The sequence below is a fragment of the Rhinoraja longicauda genome, chromosome 10, assembly GCF_053455715.1.
Source record: "Rhinoraja longicauda isolate Sanriku21f chromosome 10, sRhiLon1.1, whole genome shotgun sequence".
In the NCBI taxonomy this organism is placed as follows: Eukaryota; Metazoa; Chordata; class Chondrichthyes; order Rajiformes; family Arhynchobatidae; genus Rhinoraja; species Rhinoraja longicauda.
The window spans coordinates 5,656,052-5,676,001 of NC_135962.1; the positions used below are offsets into that span (position 1 = coordinate 5,656,052).

Here is a 19,950-nt window from a genome sequence, read left to right on the forward strand (position 1 = left end):
TCCCCTATATTGACTGGGACTTGCTTTGTGTAAAGGGCTTACCCATAGAAGACAAATGGTGATGGAAGTGTGTTATTCTGACTGGGGGGTTGTGACCAGTACCACAGGGAATCGTTTTTTACCTTGCACTAAACATTATTCCCTTATTATGTGTCTACACACTGTAAATGGATCGATTGTAACCTTGTATTGTCTTTCCGCTGACTGGTTGGCACACAACAACAGCTTTTCACTGTACCTCGGTACATGTGACAATAAACTAAACTGAACTATTTATAAACAACTTGGATGTAAATGTAGATGGGTTGGTTAGTAAGTTTGCAGGTGACACCAAAATTGGTTGAGCTGTAGACAGCGAGGAATGCTATCAAAGGATGGATCAGTTACAGATATGGGTGGATAAATGGCAGACGGAGTTTAATCTGAGCAAGTGAGAGGTTGAATGTATGGTATAAATATAGAGTTAATGGTAACATTCTGAACAATACTATTGTACAGTGGAATATTGGGGACCACGTCTATAGCTCCCTGAAAGTGGCAATATAAGTAGATAGAATGGTAAAGAAGGTGCATGGTATGCCTGCCTTAAGACCATAAGTCATAGGAGCAGAATTAGGCCATTCAGCCCATCAAGTCTACTCCACCATTCAATCATGGCTGATCGAACTCTCCCTCCTAACCCCATTCTGCTACCGTCTCCCCATAACCTCTGACAACCGTACTAATCAAGAATCTATCCATCTCTACCTTAAATATATCCACTGACGGCCTCCACAGCCTTCTGTGGCAAAGAATTCCACAGATTCACAACTCTCTGACTAATGAAATTGCTCCTCATCTCCTTCCTAAAAGAACATCCTTTAATTCTGAGGCTATGACCTCTAGTCCTAGACTCTCCCAAATCGGTCGAAGCATTGAGTATAAGAGTCAGGAAATTATGCTGCAGCTTTATAATACTTTTGACAGGCTGTATTTGGAGTATTGTGCACAGTTCTGGTCGCCTGATTACAGGAAAGTTGTAGAGACTTTTGGAGAAGATGCAGAAGTTTACCAGAAGGCTGGACTGGATGAGATATCAGCAATAAGGGAAGGATGGATAAACTTGGATTGTTATCTCTGGAATCTCAAGAGTTTAAGGGGATACCTGATAGAAGTACATAACATTATCAGAGGCATGGATAGGGTAGACAGTATCGCAGAGTGAAATGTTAAAGATTAGAAGTCGGCTAAAGATTAGAAGGGGTGGCACAGTGGCGTAGCAGTAGAGTTGCTGCCTTACAGCACCAGAGACCCGGGTTTGATCCTGACAACGGGAGCTGTCTGTATGATTTGTACGTTCTCCCTGTGACCTGCATGGGTTTTCTCCGGGTGCTCCAGTTTCCTCCCACATTCCCAGTAAAGACGTGCAGACTTGTAGATTAATTGGCTTCCGTAAAAAAATTAGCCCGTGTGTATAGGATAGAACTAGTATACGGGTGACTGCTGGTCAGTGGGCCTAAGGGCCTGTTTCCACGCAGCATCTCTAAACTAAAAAGTCATAGTTTTAAGCCGAGATGGGAAATGTTTAAAGAAGATGTGCGGGGCATATTTTTTCACACCGAGAGTGCTGGGTGCCTGCAATGTGCTGCCCGGGGTGATGGTGGAGGTAGAAACTACAGTGGTGTTTAGGAAGCTTTTAGAGAGGCACCAGGATATTTAGCGAATAGATCATGTAGAGGTGGTGGAGATTACTTGAACTTGGCATCATGTTCAGCACACACATGGTGGCCTGGAGTGCCTGTTCCTGTGCTGTACTGTTCTATGTTGTACATTAATCACATTTATCATTCTCCCCACGTTCATATTAACTCCTCCCACAGATGCTATCTCTCATTCACTCACCAGAGGCAAGTTACTGCAGTTAATTAAGCCACCGACCTGCGTGTCATGGAATGTGTGAGGAAAGTGGAGCAGCTGGAGGAAACCCGCACTGTCACAGGGAGAACATGCAAACTCCACACAGATAGCAGCGGGGGTCAGGACTGAACCTGGATTGCTGGTGATGTGAGGCACAAGTTCTACACGCTGTGCTACCCCAAAGTAGGAATGGCAGCTGTAAACAAGGAAGATATCAATGAACTAATTTAAATGGCCAGAAGTCAGTCAAGTGAATCCAATACAGAGATTAATATGGAGGAGCAATTATGGTAAAGAGATGCACCATGGCTGGTAAGCTATTGAGGATTGGGGGGGGGGGTGTACTTGGAGTGCATGTTCATAGATCTGTAAAGGTAGGCAGATAGGCCAGTACATGTAATACTTTCATTTATGGGCTGAGGTGTAGACGTTTAAATACAGCACTGATTAGCTCATGGGAGTCACAGGCAGCTGCATTTGCTGAGCCTGTTCTGATGCAGGATCCTGACTGCCCACAGATGCTGCTTGACTGCTCTCTCGCTCCAGCAGTTTGTGATTTGCACTGATCAGGGCACAGTTATAGAGTGCTGTTTACATTCTAGCTACAAGACGCAGCAAGCACGTGCATGCAGATGATGTTGGGATGGGAGGGAACTGTTTCCATCCACAGGGCAATGGATCCCTCTGTCTGAAAGGCTGTTAGATGCCGAGTCCTTTTAGGGTTCAGTTTAGTCTAGGGCTACAGCGCGAAAACAGGCCCTTCAGCCCACTGACAAGCAATCGCTGCACGTTAACACTATCCTACACACACTAGGGACAATTTACATTTATACCAAGCCAATTAACCTACAAACGTACATCTTTGGAGTGCGAGAGGAAACCGAAGATCTCGGAGAAAACCCATGCAGGTCACGCACGGGGAGAACGTACAAACTCCTTACAGACAAGCACTCGTAAACAATGCTCTCGGGTTAGGGCACTCGGGAGATTGCCCCACAGCCAGAGGGATAATTAGTCTGCGTAGTTCCTCAGTAGTCAGCACATGACAATGGACTCCTCTATTATCATTCCATGAGAATTATTGGATACTATTAAAGTGAGAGCAAAAATGTATAAATTTGCATTGTAAAATGAGGCATGATATTAGCTTACAACAGAGCACGTTGACACAAAACAAATGCGATGTGCTGAGGTGGGCACTTCACTGCAGATGCCGGCTATGGATGCAGAACAAAGTCAACACACAGCAGGCCACCAATCTCTACTCACCTGCCAGAGTAAGGAAGCACATCGTTGGTGCCCATGCATGATCCCAACCATTTTTCTTACAACAGTGACCCAAAGGAATATCTTTTATGTTACTGAGTGTGGAAGTTTAGTTTAGTTTAGCTTATTGTCATGTCTACTGAGGAACAGTGAAAAGCTTTTGTTGCGTGCTAACAAGTCAGCGGAAATATAATACATGATTACAATCGAGCCTTTCGCAGTGTAGATACACGATAAAGAGAATAACGTTTAGTGCAAGATAAAGCCAGTGAAGTCCGATCAAAGATAGTCCAAGGGTTTCCAATGAGGTAGATCGTAGTTCAGGACTGCTTCCTGGTTGTGGTAGGATGATTCAGTTTCCTGATAACAGCTAGAAAGAAACTGTCCCTGAATCTGGAGGTGTGCGTTTTCACACTTCTGTACCTTTTGCCTGATGGGAGAGGGGAGAAGAGGGAGTGGCCAGGGTGCGACACGTCCTTGATTATGCTGCTGGCCTTGCAGAGGCAGCGTGAGGTGTAAATGGAGTCAGTGGAAGGGAAGTTGGTTTGTGTGATGGTCCACAATTCTCTGTAATTTCCTGCGGTCTTGGATGGAGCTGTTCCCAAACCAAGCTGTGTCGCATCCCCATAAAATGCTTCCTACGGCGCATCGGTGGAAGTCGGTGAGAGTTTCGGGGACATGCCGAACTTCCTAAGCATTTTAAGGAAGCTATTTGATCATTCGTGACTTTAGCAGTGTTGTTACTCACTGCCATGCAAAGGAGCAAGAAAAAACGCAGCCTGTGGGCTCGTTCTTAAGATTCAAATCACCTTTGCACTTCAGATATAGTAACATTTAAATAGCAATTAATGCTGTAACAGCTTTATCTAAAACAAACAGCCTCTTGGATATGCTCTCTCTCTTACATACACGTACACACACACACACAAAACCCGTCTTTGTTTGGCATTTCCTGCTGATGATTGCTAATTTGCTGTGGACCTTCACTGTGAAGAGGCTCACTGTTCTGTGAGGAATGCATTGCACACAAAATAAGTAATATTCATAACACTCTGTAATAGGGATGGGAACTCGAGGTTTACATCATATTCAAAAATGTACACAGCATTGATCACAAACCACGGCCAGCGAGGGCTCTTGGTCACAAATCTCCTCAACGTTTCATCTCTCATTTAGCCCTCAGGACACATGAATCATCCATATCATTGTTCCCAATCCCCCTCTGGGAGTGATCCCCCAAAATACAGGAAAATAGTGCATGCGTTCCAGACTTCAGTGTGGATGAGCAGTGTGGCTCAGTGAGTGGAGGTTGGCTCAGGAACATTAAGCTTAGGGCCCAGGTCCACTGGTGAACATAACGATGGCAACTGTATCTTCAGTGAGCATCCCTCAGGTCTGGTGAAGGAGGGTCACTGAGAAAGCAGCTGGCGCGGGTTGGGTCTCGGACACTGTCTTGCGGTATTCCTGCAGTGAGTCCTGGGGCTGGGTGTTTTCCCTCCCACAGCCACAACAATCTTGGTCATAGTCATAGAGTACTACAGTGTGGAAACAGGCCCTTCAACCCAGCTTGCCCACACCAGCCTACATGTCCCAACTACACTAGTCCCACCTGCCCTCGTTTGGTCTATATCCTTCCCTATCCATGTACCTGTCTAACTGTTTCTTAAATGTTGGGATAGTCCCAGCCTCAACTACCTTCTCTGGCAGCTTGTTCCATTCACCCACCACCCTTTATGTGAAAAAGTTACCCCTCAGATTCCTATTAAATCTTTTCCCACTCACCTTAACCCTATGTCCTCTGGTCCTCGATTCACCTGCTCTGGGTAAGGGAATGTGCATCAACCCGATCTATTCCTCTCATGATTTTATGCACCTCTACAAGATCACCCCTCATCCTCCTGCGCTCCAAGGAATAGAGTCCCAGCCTACTCAACCTCTCCCTATATAGCTCAGACCCTCTAGCCTTGGCAACATCATTGTGAATTGTCTCTGCACCCTTTCCAACTTGACATCATCTTTTCTACAACATGCCGCCCAGAACTGAGCACAATCTTCTTTTGTTTGACCAATGACACTGACCAATAGTCGCTTGCAGCACGGTGGCCTGGCGGGAGAGCGACTGCCTTATAGCGCCAGAGACCCGGGTTCGATCGTGACTACGGGTGCTATCTGTATGGAGTTTATACGTCCTCCCCATGACCTGCATGGGTTTTCTCTGAGATCTTCGGTTTCCTCCCACACTCCTAAGACGTACAGGCTTGTAGATCGATTGGCTTGTTTATAAAATGTAAAATTGTCCCGAATGTGTGCAGTGTAATGTTAATGTGCGGGGATCGCTGGTCGCTGTGGACTCAGTGGGCCGAAGGGCCCGTTTCCGCGCTGTACCTCTAAACTAAACTAAAACTAAACTCTGCCGAGAACGTATAAGGGAACATACCTTCCCAATCATGTCTGCAGCCATGAGATAATTTTCATCTTGCAGGAGTCGGATGGAGGTCACAGCAGAGTGATGGAAGAAATGGGAACATTTCCAGCTCTGCCCTTTCTTTGTCCGTTGCCTGATGTCTATGCTGAAAATCTCCCCAGACCGACAACCATTGTACAACACTGGCACCTGCAGAGACACTACACGTTACGATTTTGCTTTATCACAGAATGCAAGCGCAATAAGATGGGATCTGTAAGGGACGCTACTTATTTGGTGACTCTTACTTTGTCAGTTAAACCAATGTGTCTACAGGTGTTGTTGGACTCGCTCTGTTGAGGAAACAGAATGGCTGATATTGTCTATTGCATCACGAGTCAAATGTATATTGCGTGGAGTAAGCAGTCCGGATGTTGGAGTTTCAAGAAAAAGACATCTTCCTGTAAGACTTTATCATATGCTCATATTAGATGAGCGCTGCCTTGATCCATGCCCCTTGTGGTCTTGTACACCACAATAAGGTCACCCCTCAGCCTCCTACACTCAAAAAAAAGATTCACTGACTTTTGGGAGACCAGGATAAACGGTTAACCAGTCTCTTTGTGGGTACTATTTACAGTTTTGGTCTCCAAATTTGAGGAAGGATATTCTTGCTATTGAGGGCTGTGCAGCGTAGGTTTACTAGGTTAATTCCCGGAATGGCGGGACTGTTATATGTTGAAAGACTGGAGCGACTAGGCTTGTATACACTGGAATTTAGAAGGATGAGAGGAGATCTTATCGAAACGTATAAGATTATTAAGGGGTTGGACACGTTAGAGGCAGGAAACATGTTCCCAATGTTGGGGGAGTCCAGAACAAGGGGCCACAGTTTAAGAATAAGGGGTAGGCCATTTAGAACGGAGATGAGGAAAAACTTTGTCAGTCAGAGTTGTGAATCTGTGGAATTCTCTGCCTCAGAAGGCAGTGGAGGCCAATTCTCTGAATGCATTCGAGAGAGAGCTAGATAGAGCTCTTAATGATAGCGGAGTCAGGGGGTATGGGGAGAAGGCAGGAACGGGGTACTGATTGAGAATGATCAGCCATGATCACATTGAATGGCGGTGCTGGCTCGAAGGGCCGAATGGCCTCCTCCTGCACCTATTGTCTATTGTTCCCCAATAAAGGAGGGGCTCGGCATTTTAAATTCTCACTTACCCTGCGGGCAAACTGCTGAGCAAGAACATCACTGCTCGTGCTGAAAGTCTGCTTCTGCCCGGTCACAGCATGAGTCACGATGACTCGGTGCAGCAAACCTAGGATAAGATATTGAGAGCCATGAAGATGATCCATCCATCAGTTCCCACCTAGAATGACTGGCGCAACTGTCATAAAATGTACAATGTGCAGGCGGACTTGCACAGAATTCTTGTCAATGAATTATCAAAAAAGGTTCCTCAAAAATAAAATAGGAAGTTGACTCCTGAGGTAGTGTGTAAGTAATCTTGTGTGGGAAGGAACTGCAGATGCCAGTTCACACCGAAGAAAGACGCAAAATGTTGGAGTAACTCAGCGGGACAGGCAGCATTTCTGGAGAGAAGGGAAAAGGAATGGAAAACGTCACCTAGTCCTTTTCTCCAGAGATGCTGCCTGACCCGCTGAGTTATTCCAACATTTTGTGTGGGTTCTTCTCTTCTCTTCTGCAGTGGCGCAGAGGATAGAGCCGCTGCCTCACGGACCCAGAGACCCGGGTCCGATCCTGACCTTGGGTGCTGCCAGTGTGGAGTTCGCTAGGGTGCTTCGGTTTCCCCCCACATCCCAAAGACATGTGGGTCAATAGGTTAATTGTCCTCATACATTGGTGCGAGTGTGCATTTAATTGTAGAATCTGTGGGAAATTGATGGGAAAATGGGGAAAATAAAATGGGATTCATTTAGGATTGGTGTAAATGGGCAGTGAATGGTCAGCATGGAGCTTGTGGGTATATTTCTGGGTTGCTGTCTGGATTAGAGGGTTTCAACGACAGGGAGAGGTTGGATAGATTTGGATTGTTTTCGCTGGAGTGTCAGAGGTTGAGGGGAGACTTGATAGGGTAGACAGCCAGAACCGCTTGCCTCAGGGTGGAAATGTCTAACACTATAGGTGTAAGATGACAGGGGGAAATGTAGTGGAGAAGTGAGTTTTAGTTTTACACAGAGTGGTGAGGGCCTGGAACGCATTGCTAGGGATGGTGGTGGAGGCAGATACAATAGTGGTATTTAAGGGGCTTTACAGAAGGGCAAGGAATCAAGAATTCGATCACGTCCAGGCAGATGTGATCAAAGATACTAGAGGAGCAAGATAGACCATTCGACCCTTCACGAGAAGGAATGCAACGGGTCAAAATGATGCTTAGAAAGGAACTGCAGGTGCCGGTTTAAACTGACGCTAGACACAAAAAGCTGGAGTAACCCAGCGAGTCAGACAGCATCTCTGGAGAAAAGGACTGGGCGACATTTCGGGTCAAGATCCTTCTTCAGACTTAGAGACGGGGGGCGGGGGGGAGACGTAGAGATATGGAAGGGTAAGGTGTGAAAACTCAGATCAAAGGGTGCGATGGTCAAGGAAAATGTAGGTAGACACAAAATGCTGGAATAACTCAGCGGGTCAGGCAGCATCTCAGGAGAGAAGGAATGGGTGACGTTTCGGGTCGAGACCCTTCTTCAGAATGTCAGGGGAGGGGGCTGGACAAAGATAGGATGTAGTAGGAGACAGGAAGACAGTGGGAGAACTGGGAAGGTGGGAGGGGAAAGAGAAGGACAGAGGAACTCTCTGAAGTTAGAGAAGTCAATGTTTATTCCACTGGGGTGTAAACTGCCCAAGCGAAATATAAGGTGCTGTTCCTCCAATTTGCGCTGGGCCTCACTATGACAATGGAGGAGCCCCATGACAGAAAGGTCAGACTGTAGGATGAAAATGTAGGATGGTTCATTGTTGGCTGAGGGGAAGGTGACAACAACACATTGTTGACCCTACCTGTACTGAAGCACTTGTCAGCCTGTGGGTTGTAACACCAGGCACAAGTCAGAACCGTTGAACTTTTAAAGTTGCACAGCATTCGTGGTTGTTCCTCTGTAAATGCAATAAAATTGATGTTGTGTTGATTACATTGATAGGTTTCTCACAGCATTCCCAACAACTGTATTTCTATTCATTACCATTTTGCATATCTTTTGATTTAATTAGCAATTTATTGCAACGAGTCCTTTTGGTGAGGGTGCCATTATAAGATTCATCTGCAATGCATTCTCAACTTAAGTTTGTCTGTCCTTATCATTTGCATGGGCTTCAAAGTCCACGTAATCTAAGCCAAGGCCTCCAAATATAATCCGGGCCAATAGAAATGGATGCATTCCAAGTCATCATGAGATGGAATTTGGCTAATATACCTGATTCTCTTCCGCCAATCCCACACACAGTGTTTCAAACAACGTCTAACTACAAGTAACCTTTGCTTCCCTCTCTCCATCCCTCCCCCATCCTAGTACAGTACTCCAAATAGTTTGACTGTCCTGATTAAATCTTACTGATTGAAGGCTTCGTTGTCACCTTCCCCTCAGCTAACAATGAACACAACAAAGAGCTTTGGCAGTGCATGTCCACAGATCCTCAATCGGCAGCAGGACAGTTGTTAGGTGTTAAGGTGGTATTAAAAGCCTTGGGATGCTTCCCTTTAATACGTGAAGCACATAATATAATGGCATGGGGGTTAAGGCTTGAACTGTACACAGGTTTTCCCCAGGTTACTTAAGTACAGTCCGGACAAACAAGTATTTGGTAGACTGGCAAGATGGATTTGTGCTGCTGCTGTGGGGCTGTGGGCGATTAATGTTGACACTAATGTTGACAACAGGTAGAATTTTGTCACATCAAGCCCAGGAAGAATACACTCTATTTAAAACATTGCCGCCATTTTGCAAATCTTATCTAGAAACATGTCATCCTCCGGCTGGCAGCAGTGTCCCTTTTGAAACCATCAATGGCATTAACCAACCTGATCTCCCGGTGGCTGAGCACTTCAACTCCCCCTCCCACTCCCAGTGTTAGCTGTGAGGAGGATGCTAGGAGGCTGCAACGTGACTTGGATAGGTTAGGTGAGTGGGCAAAGGCATGGCAGATGCAGTATAATGTGGATAAATGTGAGGTTATCCACTTTGGTGGCAAGAACAGGAAAGCAGACCATTACCTGAATGGTGGCCGATTAGGAGAAGGGGAGATGCAACGAGACCTGGGTGTCGTGGTGCACCAGTCATTGAAAGTAGGCATGCAGGTGCAGCAGGCAGTGAAGAAAGCGAATGGTATGTTGGCATTCATAGCGAGGGGATTTGAGTATAGGAGCAGGGAGGTTCTGCTGCAGTTGTACAGGGCATTGGTGAGACCACACCTGGAGTACTGCATACAGTTTTGGTCTCCTAATCTGAGGAAAGACATTCTTGCCATAGAGGGAGTACAGAGAAGGTTCACCAGATTGATTCCAGGGATGGCAGGACTTTCATATGAAGAAAGACTGGATAGACTCGGCTTGTACTTGCTGGAATTTAGAAGATTGAGGGGGGATCTTATAGAAACTTACAAAATTCTTAAGGGGTTGGACAGGCTAGATGCAGGAAGATTGTTCCCGATGTTGGGGAAGTCCAGAACAAGGGGTCACAATTTAAGGATAAGGGGGAAGTCTTTTAGGACCGAGATGAGAAAGTTTTTTTTCACACAGAGAGTGGTGAATCTGTGGAATTCTCTGCCACAGAAGGTAGTTGAGGCCAGTTCATTGGCTATATTTAAGAGGGAGTTAGATGTGGCCCTTGTGGCTAAAGGGATCAGGGGGTATGGAGAGAAGGCAGGTACGGGATACTGAGTTGGATGATCAGCCGTGATCATATTGAATGGCGGTGCAGGCTCGAAGGGCCGAATGGCCTACTCCTGCATCTATTTTCTATGCTTCTATGTTTCTATACGGTCAGCACCCGTAGTCATGTTTGAACCCGGCTCTCTGGCGCTGTCAGGCAGCAACTCTACCGCTGTGCCACTGTGCCACCCTAAACCTGGTGAAGCTGCAACACAAAGGCTAGACACATGCCTAACAGCAAAAACTGTTGCTCCTCGACAAAGGTGTGTTATCCCGCAACTAACCACCTCTCAGATCAAAGCTCTACTGCCATAACATGTCCAGGCAGGAATGGATTTATGCATTTAGACGTACAATGTAGAAATAGGCCCTTTGGCCCACTGATCCCACGACAACTATCTACCCGTTCACACTATTTCTATGTTATCTTACTTTCACAGCCACACGAGGGGCAATTTACAACAGCCAAGTAACCCACAAACCCACATGTCTTTGTATGCCTCGTTGTCATCTTCCCCTCAGCCAACAATGAATCATTGTACGTTTCCTTGATCATCGTCTGCTTTTATCCGTCCCTTTCACATCTTGCGCGCTCTTTGTGCCCTTCCACATCTCTGGGTTCCCTCTCCCCTCACTCTCAGTCTGAAGAAGGGTCTCGACCCAAAACGTCATCCATTCCTTCTCTCCAGAGATGCTGTCTGTCCCCGCGGAGTCACTCCAGCATTTTGTGTCTAACTTCGGTGTAAACCAGCATGTGCAGCAGTGCCTTCCTACATAACAATCACCGAACCATCAGTAACGTCACCTTGACCAGGGCCAGGACATCCTCCTTAATCAATAGACCAACACCCCCTCCTCTTTTACCCCCACCTCTATCGCTGCTGAAGCACGTGTACCCTGGAACATTAAGCTGCTAGCCCTGCCCTGCTCTTCACCACCTCCTATTCACATACAAAGCCCTAAACGGGCTTCCCCCCCCCCCCCCCCCCATATATCAAAAATCTTCTAACCCATCACTCTATCTCCAGGTCCCTCAGGTCGGCCGACTTGGGGCTACTCACTATCCCGCGGTCTAGGCTTAAGCTCAGGGGTGACCGCGCTTTTGCGGTTGCAGCTCCTAGACTGTGGAACAGCATCCCTCTCCCCATCAGAACTGCCCCCTCCATCGACTCCTTTAAGTCCAGGCTCAAAACCTATTTCTACTCCCTAGCGTTTGAGGCTCATTGAGGAGGCGCTGTGAACTGTTTTGTATGTGCTGTTATGTTTGCGTGCTACTGTATGTTTCATTTTTTCCTTAGTACCTAATCAGATGTACAGCAATTTGGTCAACGTGGGTTGTTTTTAAATGTGCTATACAAATAAAATTGACTTGACTTGACTTGACTTAAACGATCTGCCTTGATTCCTAAGGTTGCGACTCCTGGTTCTGGACATGCCCTCCAGTAGGAGCACCTTTCCTGTGTCTAGTCTGGGTAGTCCTGTTGGGATTTTATAAGCTTCAATGAGGTCTTCTCTTACTCCACTAAACTCAAAGAATTTGCCTGGGTTCGATCGTAACCTCAAGTGGTGTCCTCAGAGTTTGCATGTTCTCCCACATTCCAAAGACGTGCGGGTTTGTTGGTTAATTAGTGTCTGTAAATTGCCTGTAGTGTGCCTGTAATGGACACGAAAGTGGGATGACATAGACTAGTGTGAATAGACGATCGACGGCCGGCGTGGACACAGTGGGCCGAAGGGCTTGTATCCACGCCGTAGCTCAAAATTAAATACTTTTGTTTGCAATCTTCCAGTCCTCCAGCTGGGACAGGGACAGAAGATCTTTGAATGATCTTGCAGGTGGAGAATGGAACGAAGGAGGCCAGGCTCTATTCTGAAATGATCAAGCTTGAAAATAACAAAGGCTGGAGTAAGGACCTCAGCAGGTAAGACGAGGAGTGGTGTCAAGCTGTGTTACAGAGGTAGTCTTAGAGATACAGAGCTGAAACAGGTCCTTCGGCCCACCGAGTCTGCATCGACCAGTGATCCCCGCACATTAACACTATCCAACACACTAGGGACATTTTTTTTTTACAGTTGTACCAAGCCAATTAACCTACAAACCCGTGCATCTTTGGAGTGTGGGAGGAAACCAAAGATCTCGGAGAAAACCCACGCAGGTCATGGCTAGAATGTTCATACTCTGTACAGACAAGCATCTGTAGTCAAGATCGAATATGGGTCTCTGGTGCTGTAAGACAGCAGCTCCACTGCCAGGCCCTAGAAGGCAGAATTAGGATGAGATGACAAAACTCAACTCAGTCAAATATACCAGAGTTGCTCAGACAGGAGCCAGCGGTGAAGATAGACTCATAGTGGCAAAATGACAGAGTTATTCTGGGACTGAACTGCACACATTTCATCTTCTCAATGCTTATTTGGATGAAATTTATGTCCACCTAGTGCTGATGTTAAAAACTGCAGACAGGTATTGGTGTACATGTAGGAAGCCATATTGCTCTCATTCGTTAAAGACATTTTCACCAGACATCATGCCTGTAATAATCTAAATAATTCGATAAAGAGGAAAATTGCAGTTGAAGAGATAAATAGCTTTGGGAAATATTACATTGATAACTTTACCAGCAAATGAATGTACAATAATGATCCCTACCCATGTCTGAATTACTAAATATTGACGTTGGAAGCAGGCTGATACTTCCTGAGGTGTCTGCATGACCTGTAAGACAAAGCCTGATGCAGTGGTTTAAGGAAAATTACTGGTATTATAATACATGCAACATATGACTAACATGGAAAACTGCTCCCAGATTGATCAACATTAACCCTGAAGTCACCCCGGCGGTCATTCAGAGGTACAGCTGTATTCTGCTCCCCAAGATATTGACCTCTTTATTATGGATTTACAATGAGTCTGTCCACAGCAACACATTTACTACCCTTCCTCACTTCCAACAACTGAGGAACTTGCAGTTGAGACCTTTTTAAAATGTAGATTTGGCCTTTGCAAGGCTCAATGATGAGATGGGATTTTTTGGATGTTGCTGCCTTACAGCGCCAGAAACCCAGGTTCTGTGCGGAGTTTGTATGTTCTCCCCGTGACCTGCCTGGGTTTTCTCCGGGTACTCCGGTTTCCTCCCACACTCCAAAGACATACAGGTTTGTCGATAAATTGGCTTGTTATAAGTGTAAAAATTGTCCCTAGTGTGTGTAGGATAGTGTTAGTGTGCTGGGATCGCTGGTCGGTGCAGACACGGTGGGCCGAAGGGCCTGTTTCCGCACTGTATCTCTAAACTAAACGAAGTATATATGTGGTCAGTGCGGGAAAGTGGCAGAGGAAAAGGTCAGTCTTGACCCTACTATATTGCAGGACAGGCAGCATCTCGGGAGAGAAGGAATGGGTGACCTTTCAGGTCGAGACCCTTCTTCAGACTGATGTCAGGGGAGTGGGTGGTACAGAGATAGAATGTAGTTGGAGACAGTAAGACTGGTGGGAGAACTGGGAAGGGGGATGGGATGGAGAGCAAGGTAAAGGGACAGGTGTTGCATCTCTTGCGGCTGTCGGGGATAGTACCTGGGGAGGGGGTGGTTTGTTGGGAAGGGACAAGTTGACCAGGGAGTTGCAGAGGGAATGGTCTCTGCAGAAAGCAGAAAGGGGTGGAGATGCGGAGATATGGCCAGTAGTGGGATCCCGTTGGACTCCACTACTGGCCACATCTTTCCATCTAATGGGATCCCACTGTCCCTTTACCTCCCTCATCTTCCCATCCCACTGACACCTGCCCCTTTACCTCCCCCCTCGACGCCATCCAAGGACCCCGACAGTCTTTTCAGGTGAGGCAGAGGTTCACTTGCACCTCCTCCAACCTCATCTACTGTATCCGCTGTTCCAGGTGTCAACTCCTATATATCGGCGAGACTAAGCACTGGCTTGGCGATTGTTTCGCTGAACACCTCCGCTCAGTCCGCCTTAATCTACCTGATCTCCCGGTTGCTCAGCACTTTAACTCCCCCTCCCATTCCCAATCTGACCTTTCTGTCCTGGGCCTCCTCCATTGTCACGGTGAGGCCCAGCGCAAATTGTAGGAACAGTACCTCATATTTCGCTTGGGCAGCTTACACACCAGCGGAATGAACATTGACTTCTCTAACTTCAATTAGCCCATACTTTCCCTCTCTCTCCACCCCCTCACCCTCCGTAGTTCTCCCACCAGTCTTACCGTCTCCGACTACATTCTATCACTGTATCGCCCATTCCCCTGACATCAGTCTGTAGAAGGGTCTCGACCCAAAACATCACCCATCAATTTAAACCTTCGATTTAAACCAGCATCTGCAGTTCTTTCGTACACCGTACAATATTGTGGAGAAGGTAGAACCTACCCCCATTTCTATCTACAATGTTCTTTTATTAAGTAAAGCATCTTGCTGGTGTGTGTAGATGTCATTTAACAACTATTGCTTGCTGCCCATTTTCCCACCTCCCCATAAAAGTGCAAAAATCTCTTTCTATAAACTGCTTCAGTTGCCAACCAGATCAAGAATTGATACATATCTCCACCTAAATCATTAAATTTACCATTCATTGCTCCTAAGACCCATCTATATATCTCATTCCCCTGTCCCCGTCTCAGTCTGAAGAAGGATCTTGACCCGAAACGTCACCCATTCCTTCTGTCCAGAGATGCTGCCTGACCCGCTGAGTTACTCCAGCATTTTGTGTCTATCTGCACAAGAGAGCACAAAGTGCTCGAGTAACTCAGAGGGCCTGGGCAACATTCAGTCTGAGGAAGGGCCCCGACCTGAAAGGTAAATCCTAAAAACCAAACAAATAAAAATATGCTATGTATGACTGATGCTGCAAGTGACACTTTCACATTGCAAAACGCAGAACTGACCTGGCAGGTCAGATCAATAGACATCACGATTATCACGTTTGGCTGCTTAATCAAGCTGAATATGTTTTAAAAGGATACAAGACATGCGAATCTTCTTCAGATACAGATGCCCAACAAATTGACGTTCCCTGAAAATGAATAATTGGCAAATTAAACGATTTCAATTGTTTCGTTTACAATATCTGCAATAAAATGATCAGAATTGAAATGCACTCAAGTCTGCACAGAATTTTTTTAAAAAACAAACTGTTAACCCAGAGATAATTTAAAAATAACGTTGTCATTTATGGTGTTGATTAAACTGACTTTTAATTTTTGAATGAAATGACGGGGAATAACATAGAACTAGTTAGAGCGGGTGATCGAAGGTCGGCGTGAACTGGGTGGGCCGAAGGGCCTGCTTCCATGCTATATCTCTAAACTAAACAAAACTGATTGAGAATGATCAGCCATGATCACATTGAATGGCGGTGCTGGCTTGAATGGCCGAATGGCCTCCTCCTGCACCTATTGTCTATAAAACCTTCATAAGTGATGGGAGCAGAATTAGGCCATTTGGCCCTTCGCCATTCAATCGTGGCCGATCTATCTCTACCTTCTAACCCCATGCTCCTGTCTTTTCCCCATAACCCCTGACACAAGTCCTAATCAAGAATCTATCTCTCTCTGCCTTAAACTTCTACTTCAAAATCAACTTCAAGCTCCTCCTATTCACATATAAAGCCCTAAATGGACATTCCCCCCCTACATCAAAAATCTTCTAACCCACCTCTCTAACACCAGGTCCCTCAGGTCGGCCGACTTGGGGCTACTCACTATCCCGCGGTCTAGGCTTAAGCTCAGGGGTGACCGCGCTTTTGCGGTTGCAGCTCCTAGACTGTGGAACAGCATCCCTCTCCCCATCAGAACTGCCCCCTTCATCGACTCCTTTAAGTCCAGGCTCAAAACCTATTTCTACTCCCTAGCGTTTGAGGCTCATTGAGGAGGCGCTGTGAACTGTTTTGTATGTGCTGTTATGTTTGCGTGCTACTGTATGTTTCATTTTTTTTTTTTTCCTTAGTACCTAATCAGATGTACAGCACTTTGGTCAACGTGGGTTGTTTTTAAATGTGCTATACAAATAAAATTGACTTGACTTGACTTGACTTAAAAATAACCATTGACGGCCTCTACATCCTTCTGTGGCAACGAATTCCACAAATTCGCCACCCTCTGACAAAAGAAGTTCCTCCTCATCTCCTTCCTAGACTCTCCCACTAGTGGAAACATCCTCTCCACATCCACTCTCTCCAGGCCTTTCGCTTGATCTCAAAACCTTTCATTACAGACCACCTGTAGCATTCCCTGTGGCTTCAGCCAATTGACTGCCCATGGTCAGATTCCACACCCAGGCAGAATGTTGGAACAGGTTGTGGAGCAAGTTAAGACACAGGCAGCTGAGTTTTGGATAAGCATGGATTTATGTTGGTAGAAGATGGGAGGCCAATAACGTGAGAGTTGAAAATATTCAAGTTTAGGATACTCAAGAGCAGGATACTCATGAGTGTTTCTGAGGCAGAGAAGAAGAGACAAGCAGGTCCAAGCTATGGTGTAGAAGAAGAAACAGGCCATATTGATGCTTGATCTTGACCTCTGGTGCTGCTTGTGTGGAGTTTGCATGTCCCCCCTATGACTACGAGTTTCACCCTGCTACTTCAGTTTCCTCCCACATCCCAGCAACCTAAATTAGGTTAATTGGCTGCTGTAAATTGCTCCTACTGTCGTCAAGCTAGGAAAGTATTGAGTGGCGGCACGGTGGCGCAGCGGCAGAGTTGCTGCCTTACAGCGAATGCAGCGCCGGAGACTCAGGTTCGATCCCGACTACGGGCGCCGCCTGTACGGAGTTTGTACATTCTCCCCGTGACCTGCGTGGGTTTTCTCCGAGATCTTCGCTTTCCTCCCACACTCCAAAGACGTACAGGTTTGTAGGTTAATTGGCTGGGCAAATGTAAAAATTGTCCCTAGTGGGTGTAGGATAGTGTTAATGTGCGGGGATTGCTGGGCGGCGCGGACCCGGTGGGCCGAAGGGCCTGTTTCCGCGCTGTATCTCTAAATCTAAATCTAAAATCTAAACCAGGGAAGAGTAGGAATGCAAGAGAGAATAGTTTACAGGGAAATGGGACTGACAACAATGCCGAGAGCTGGTGTGGACCCAATGAGCTGAATGGGTTCCTTCCATACTCCGACAGGGTAAAGGGTTGCTGGAGTCGCGTTCTGTGAGGAAGTCTGTGAAAGTATACAGCGGGATATATATTAGCTACAGAAATGGACAGAAAAATGGCAGATGGAGTTTAATCTGAGCAAGTGTGAGGAGTTGCAATGCTCATATAAAATTAATGGAATGACCCTGAGCAGCATTAATTTGCAGACGGATCTTGGGGTCCGTCCTTAACTCCCTAAAAGTGGTAACACAAGTAGATAGTAGTAACGATGGCATATGGTACGCTTGCTTTCATTGGTTGGGCATTGTGTGCAAGAGTCAGGAAGTCATGATGGAGCTTTATAGAACTTTGGTTAGGCTGCATTCGGAGTATTACGTGCAGTTCTGGTCACCCCATTGCAGGAAGGATGTGGAGGCTTTGGAAAAGGGCGCAGAGGAGTTTCACCAGAATGATGCCTGGATCAGGGGGTATTAGTTGCAGGGAGAGGCCGGACAGACTTGGATTCTTTTCTCTGGAACACCGGAGGTTGCAGGGAGACCTGATAGACGTATATGCAATAATAAGAGGCATAGATAAGGTAAACAGTCGGAACCTTTTTCCCAGGACGTAAAAATCAAATGCTAGATATTTAATCATACCTTTAATATATGATGGGCGAAGTTTAAAGGAGATGTGCAGGGCAAGTTTAAAAAAAACCAAAAACCTACACCCTTCTGTGGCCTTGAATGTGACGGTGATGGTTGAAGCAGATGTATTAGTGGCATTTAAAAAGGATTTTTGGATAAGTAGTATAAGAAGATAACTGCAGATGCTGGTACAAATCGAAGGTATTTGTTCACAAAATGCTGGAGTAACTCAGCAGGTCAGGCAGCATTTCGGGAGAGAAGGAATGGGTGACGTTTCGGGTCGAGACCTTTCTTCAGGTCTGAAGAAGGGGCTCGACCCAAAACGTCACCCATTCCTTCTCTCCCGAGATGCTGCCTGACCTGCTGAGTTACTCCAGCATTTTGTGAACAAATACCTTTTTTTGGATAAGTATATAGACATGCAGGGAATGGGAGGATATGGGTAATGTGCATGTAGATAAATGATGGTCTTGGCATCATGTTCGGCAAAGACATTATGGGCCGAAGTTTTGTTCTTGTGCTGCAATGTTCTATGTTCTCTTACTGTTGGACTGTGGGTGACGAAATCTCGTCCAAAAGACTTGTTTTTTTTTGGATGACAATAAAGGTAATTCTGATACTGATTCTGATATATTGTTAAGTATGGTTTCACTGTGGCCACATGGATACAACACTGGCTAGGAGACAAAGCAGAAAGGAATGGTAAGAGTTTGCTAATCAGATACCAGGGGACCACAGCATCTTCTGTTATATTGGCTTGACTATAGGAGATCATTTCAAAAGCTCCAGTTGACACAAAACTTGCAAATGCGGTGAACAGAGAGTAGGGGGATAGGAGACTTCAGGAGGACTGATTGGTGAAATGGCAGTTGGAAGTTTTTTCAAGTGTTAAGTGATCCTTTTTGGAAGGAAAAATTGGGAGAGGCACAAAGCAAAATTTCCAATGAGTTCAAACACAGACCTGGGCAGCAGTATTCACGCCCAAGTCTGTAAGGCAAGCAAACAAATGGAACGCCACACATTATGAAAGATGATTGCCGTACGAGGGGCATAAGAAATGTACTGGTAATCTACCAGTCGAGGTGTTTGAGGTTTGTGGAGAAGACCAAGCAAATGGGATACCCTCCTTTGCATTGGAAGGGAATTGGGGATTTAGAAGTTTAAAAACCATGAAGATTTTTGATTATATAATTGAGTGGGCAAGGACATGGCAGATTAAATGCCTAGTGGCAAAATATGAGGTCATTCGCTTTGGTAAAAAAAAATGGAAAGGGAGAGTACCTTTGAAACACTAAGATGTCGTAAAAGGTGGGAGCTCAGGGGGAGCTAGGTGTCTTGCATACAAATTACTGGCAGATAATATGCTAATTTTGCAATAAAAAGGAAGGCTGATGGTGCATTGAACAAGCTCTCCAATTACATAGGACCCTTGAGACGAAAACTGGATATTGCCTCCAATTTTGGTTCATTTGAATGATTAGAATATCTGTCAGGCTTGTGCCTCAGGCTTTCTTCATGATCTTATCGAGGTGTATAAAACCATGAGAGGAATAGATCGGGTAGATGCACAGAGCCTCTTGCCCAGAGTAGGGGAATCGAGGATCAGAGGACATTAGTTTAAGGTGAAGGGGAAAAGATTTAATAGGAGACTGAGGGGTAACTTTTTCACACAAAGGGTGGAGTGTGTGTGGAACAAGCTGCTAGAGGAGGTAGTTAAGGCAGGGACTATCCCAACGTTTAAGATACAATTAGACAGGTACATGGAAAGGACGTTTGGAG

General features: G+C 45.9%; 1 protein-coding gene across 6 annotated transcripts in view; it reads right to left on the reverse strand.

Moving 5' to 3' along the window:
• wdr21 (WD repeat domain 21) overlaps window positions 1–19,950 on the reverse strand; it is an 80,114-nt gene that overhangs the window by 7,903 nt on the left and 52,261 nt on the right. For all 6 annotated transcript variants that reach the window (XM_078407056.1, XM_078407057.1, XM_078407058.1 and 3 more), the window contains 5 exons: window positions 15,423–15,472; window positions 13,100–13,179; window positions 8,583–8,678; window positions 6,785–6,882; window positions 5,600–5,776 (listed from right to left, as the gene is read on the reverse strand). In XM_078407056.1, coding sequence (XP_078263182.1) covers window positions 5,600–5,776; window positions 6,785–6,882; window positions 8,583–8,678; window positions 13,100–13,179; window positions 15,423–15,472 — 501 coding nt within the window. The remainder of the gene's footprint in view (window positions 1–5,599; window positions 5,777–6,784; window positions 6,883–8,582; window positions 8,679–13,099; window positions 13,180–15,422; window positions 15,473–19,950) is intronic.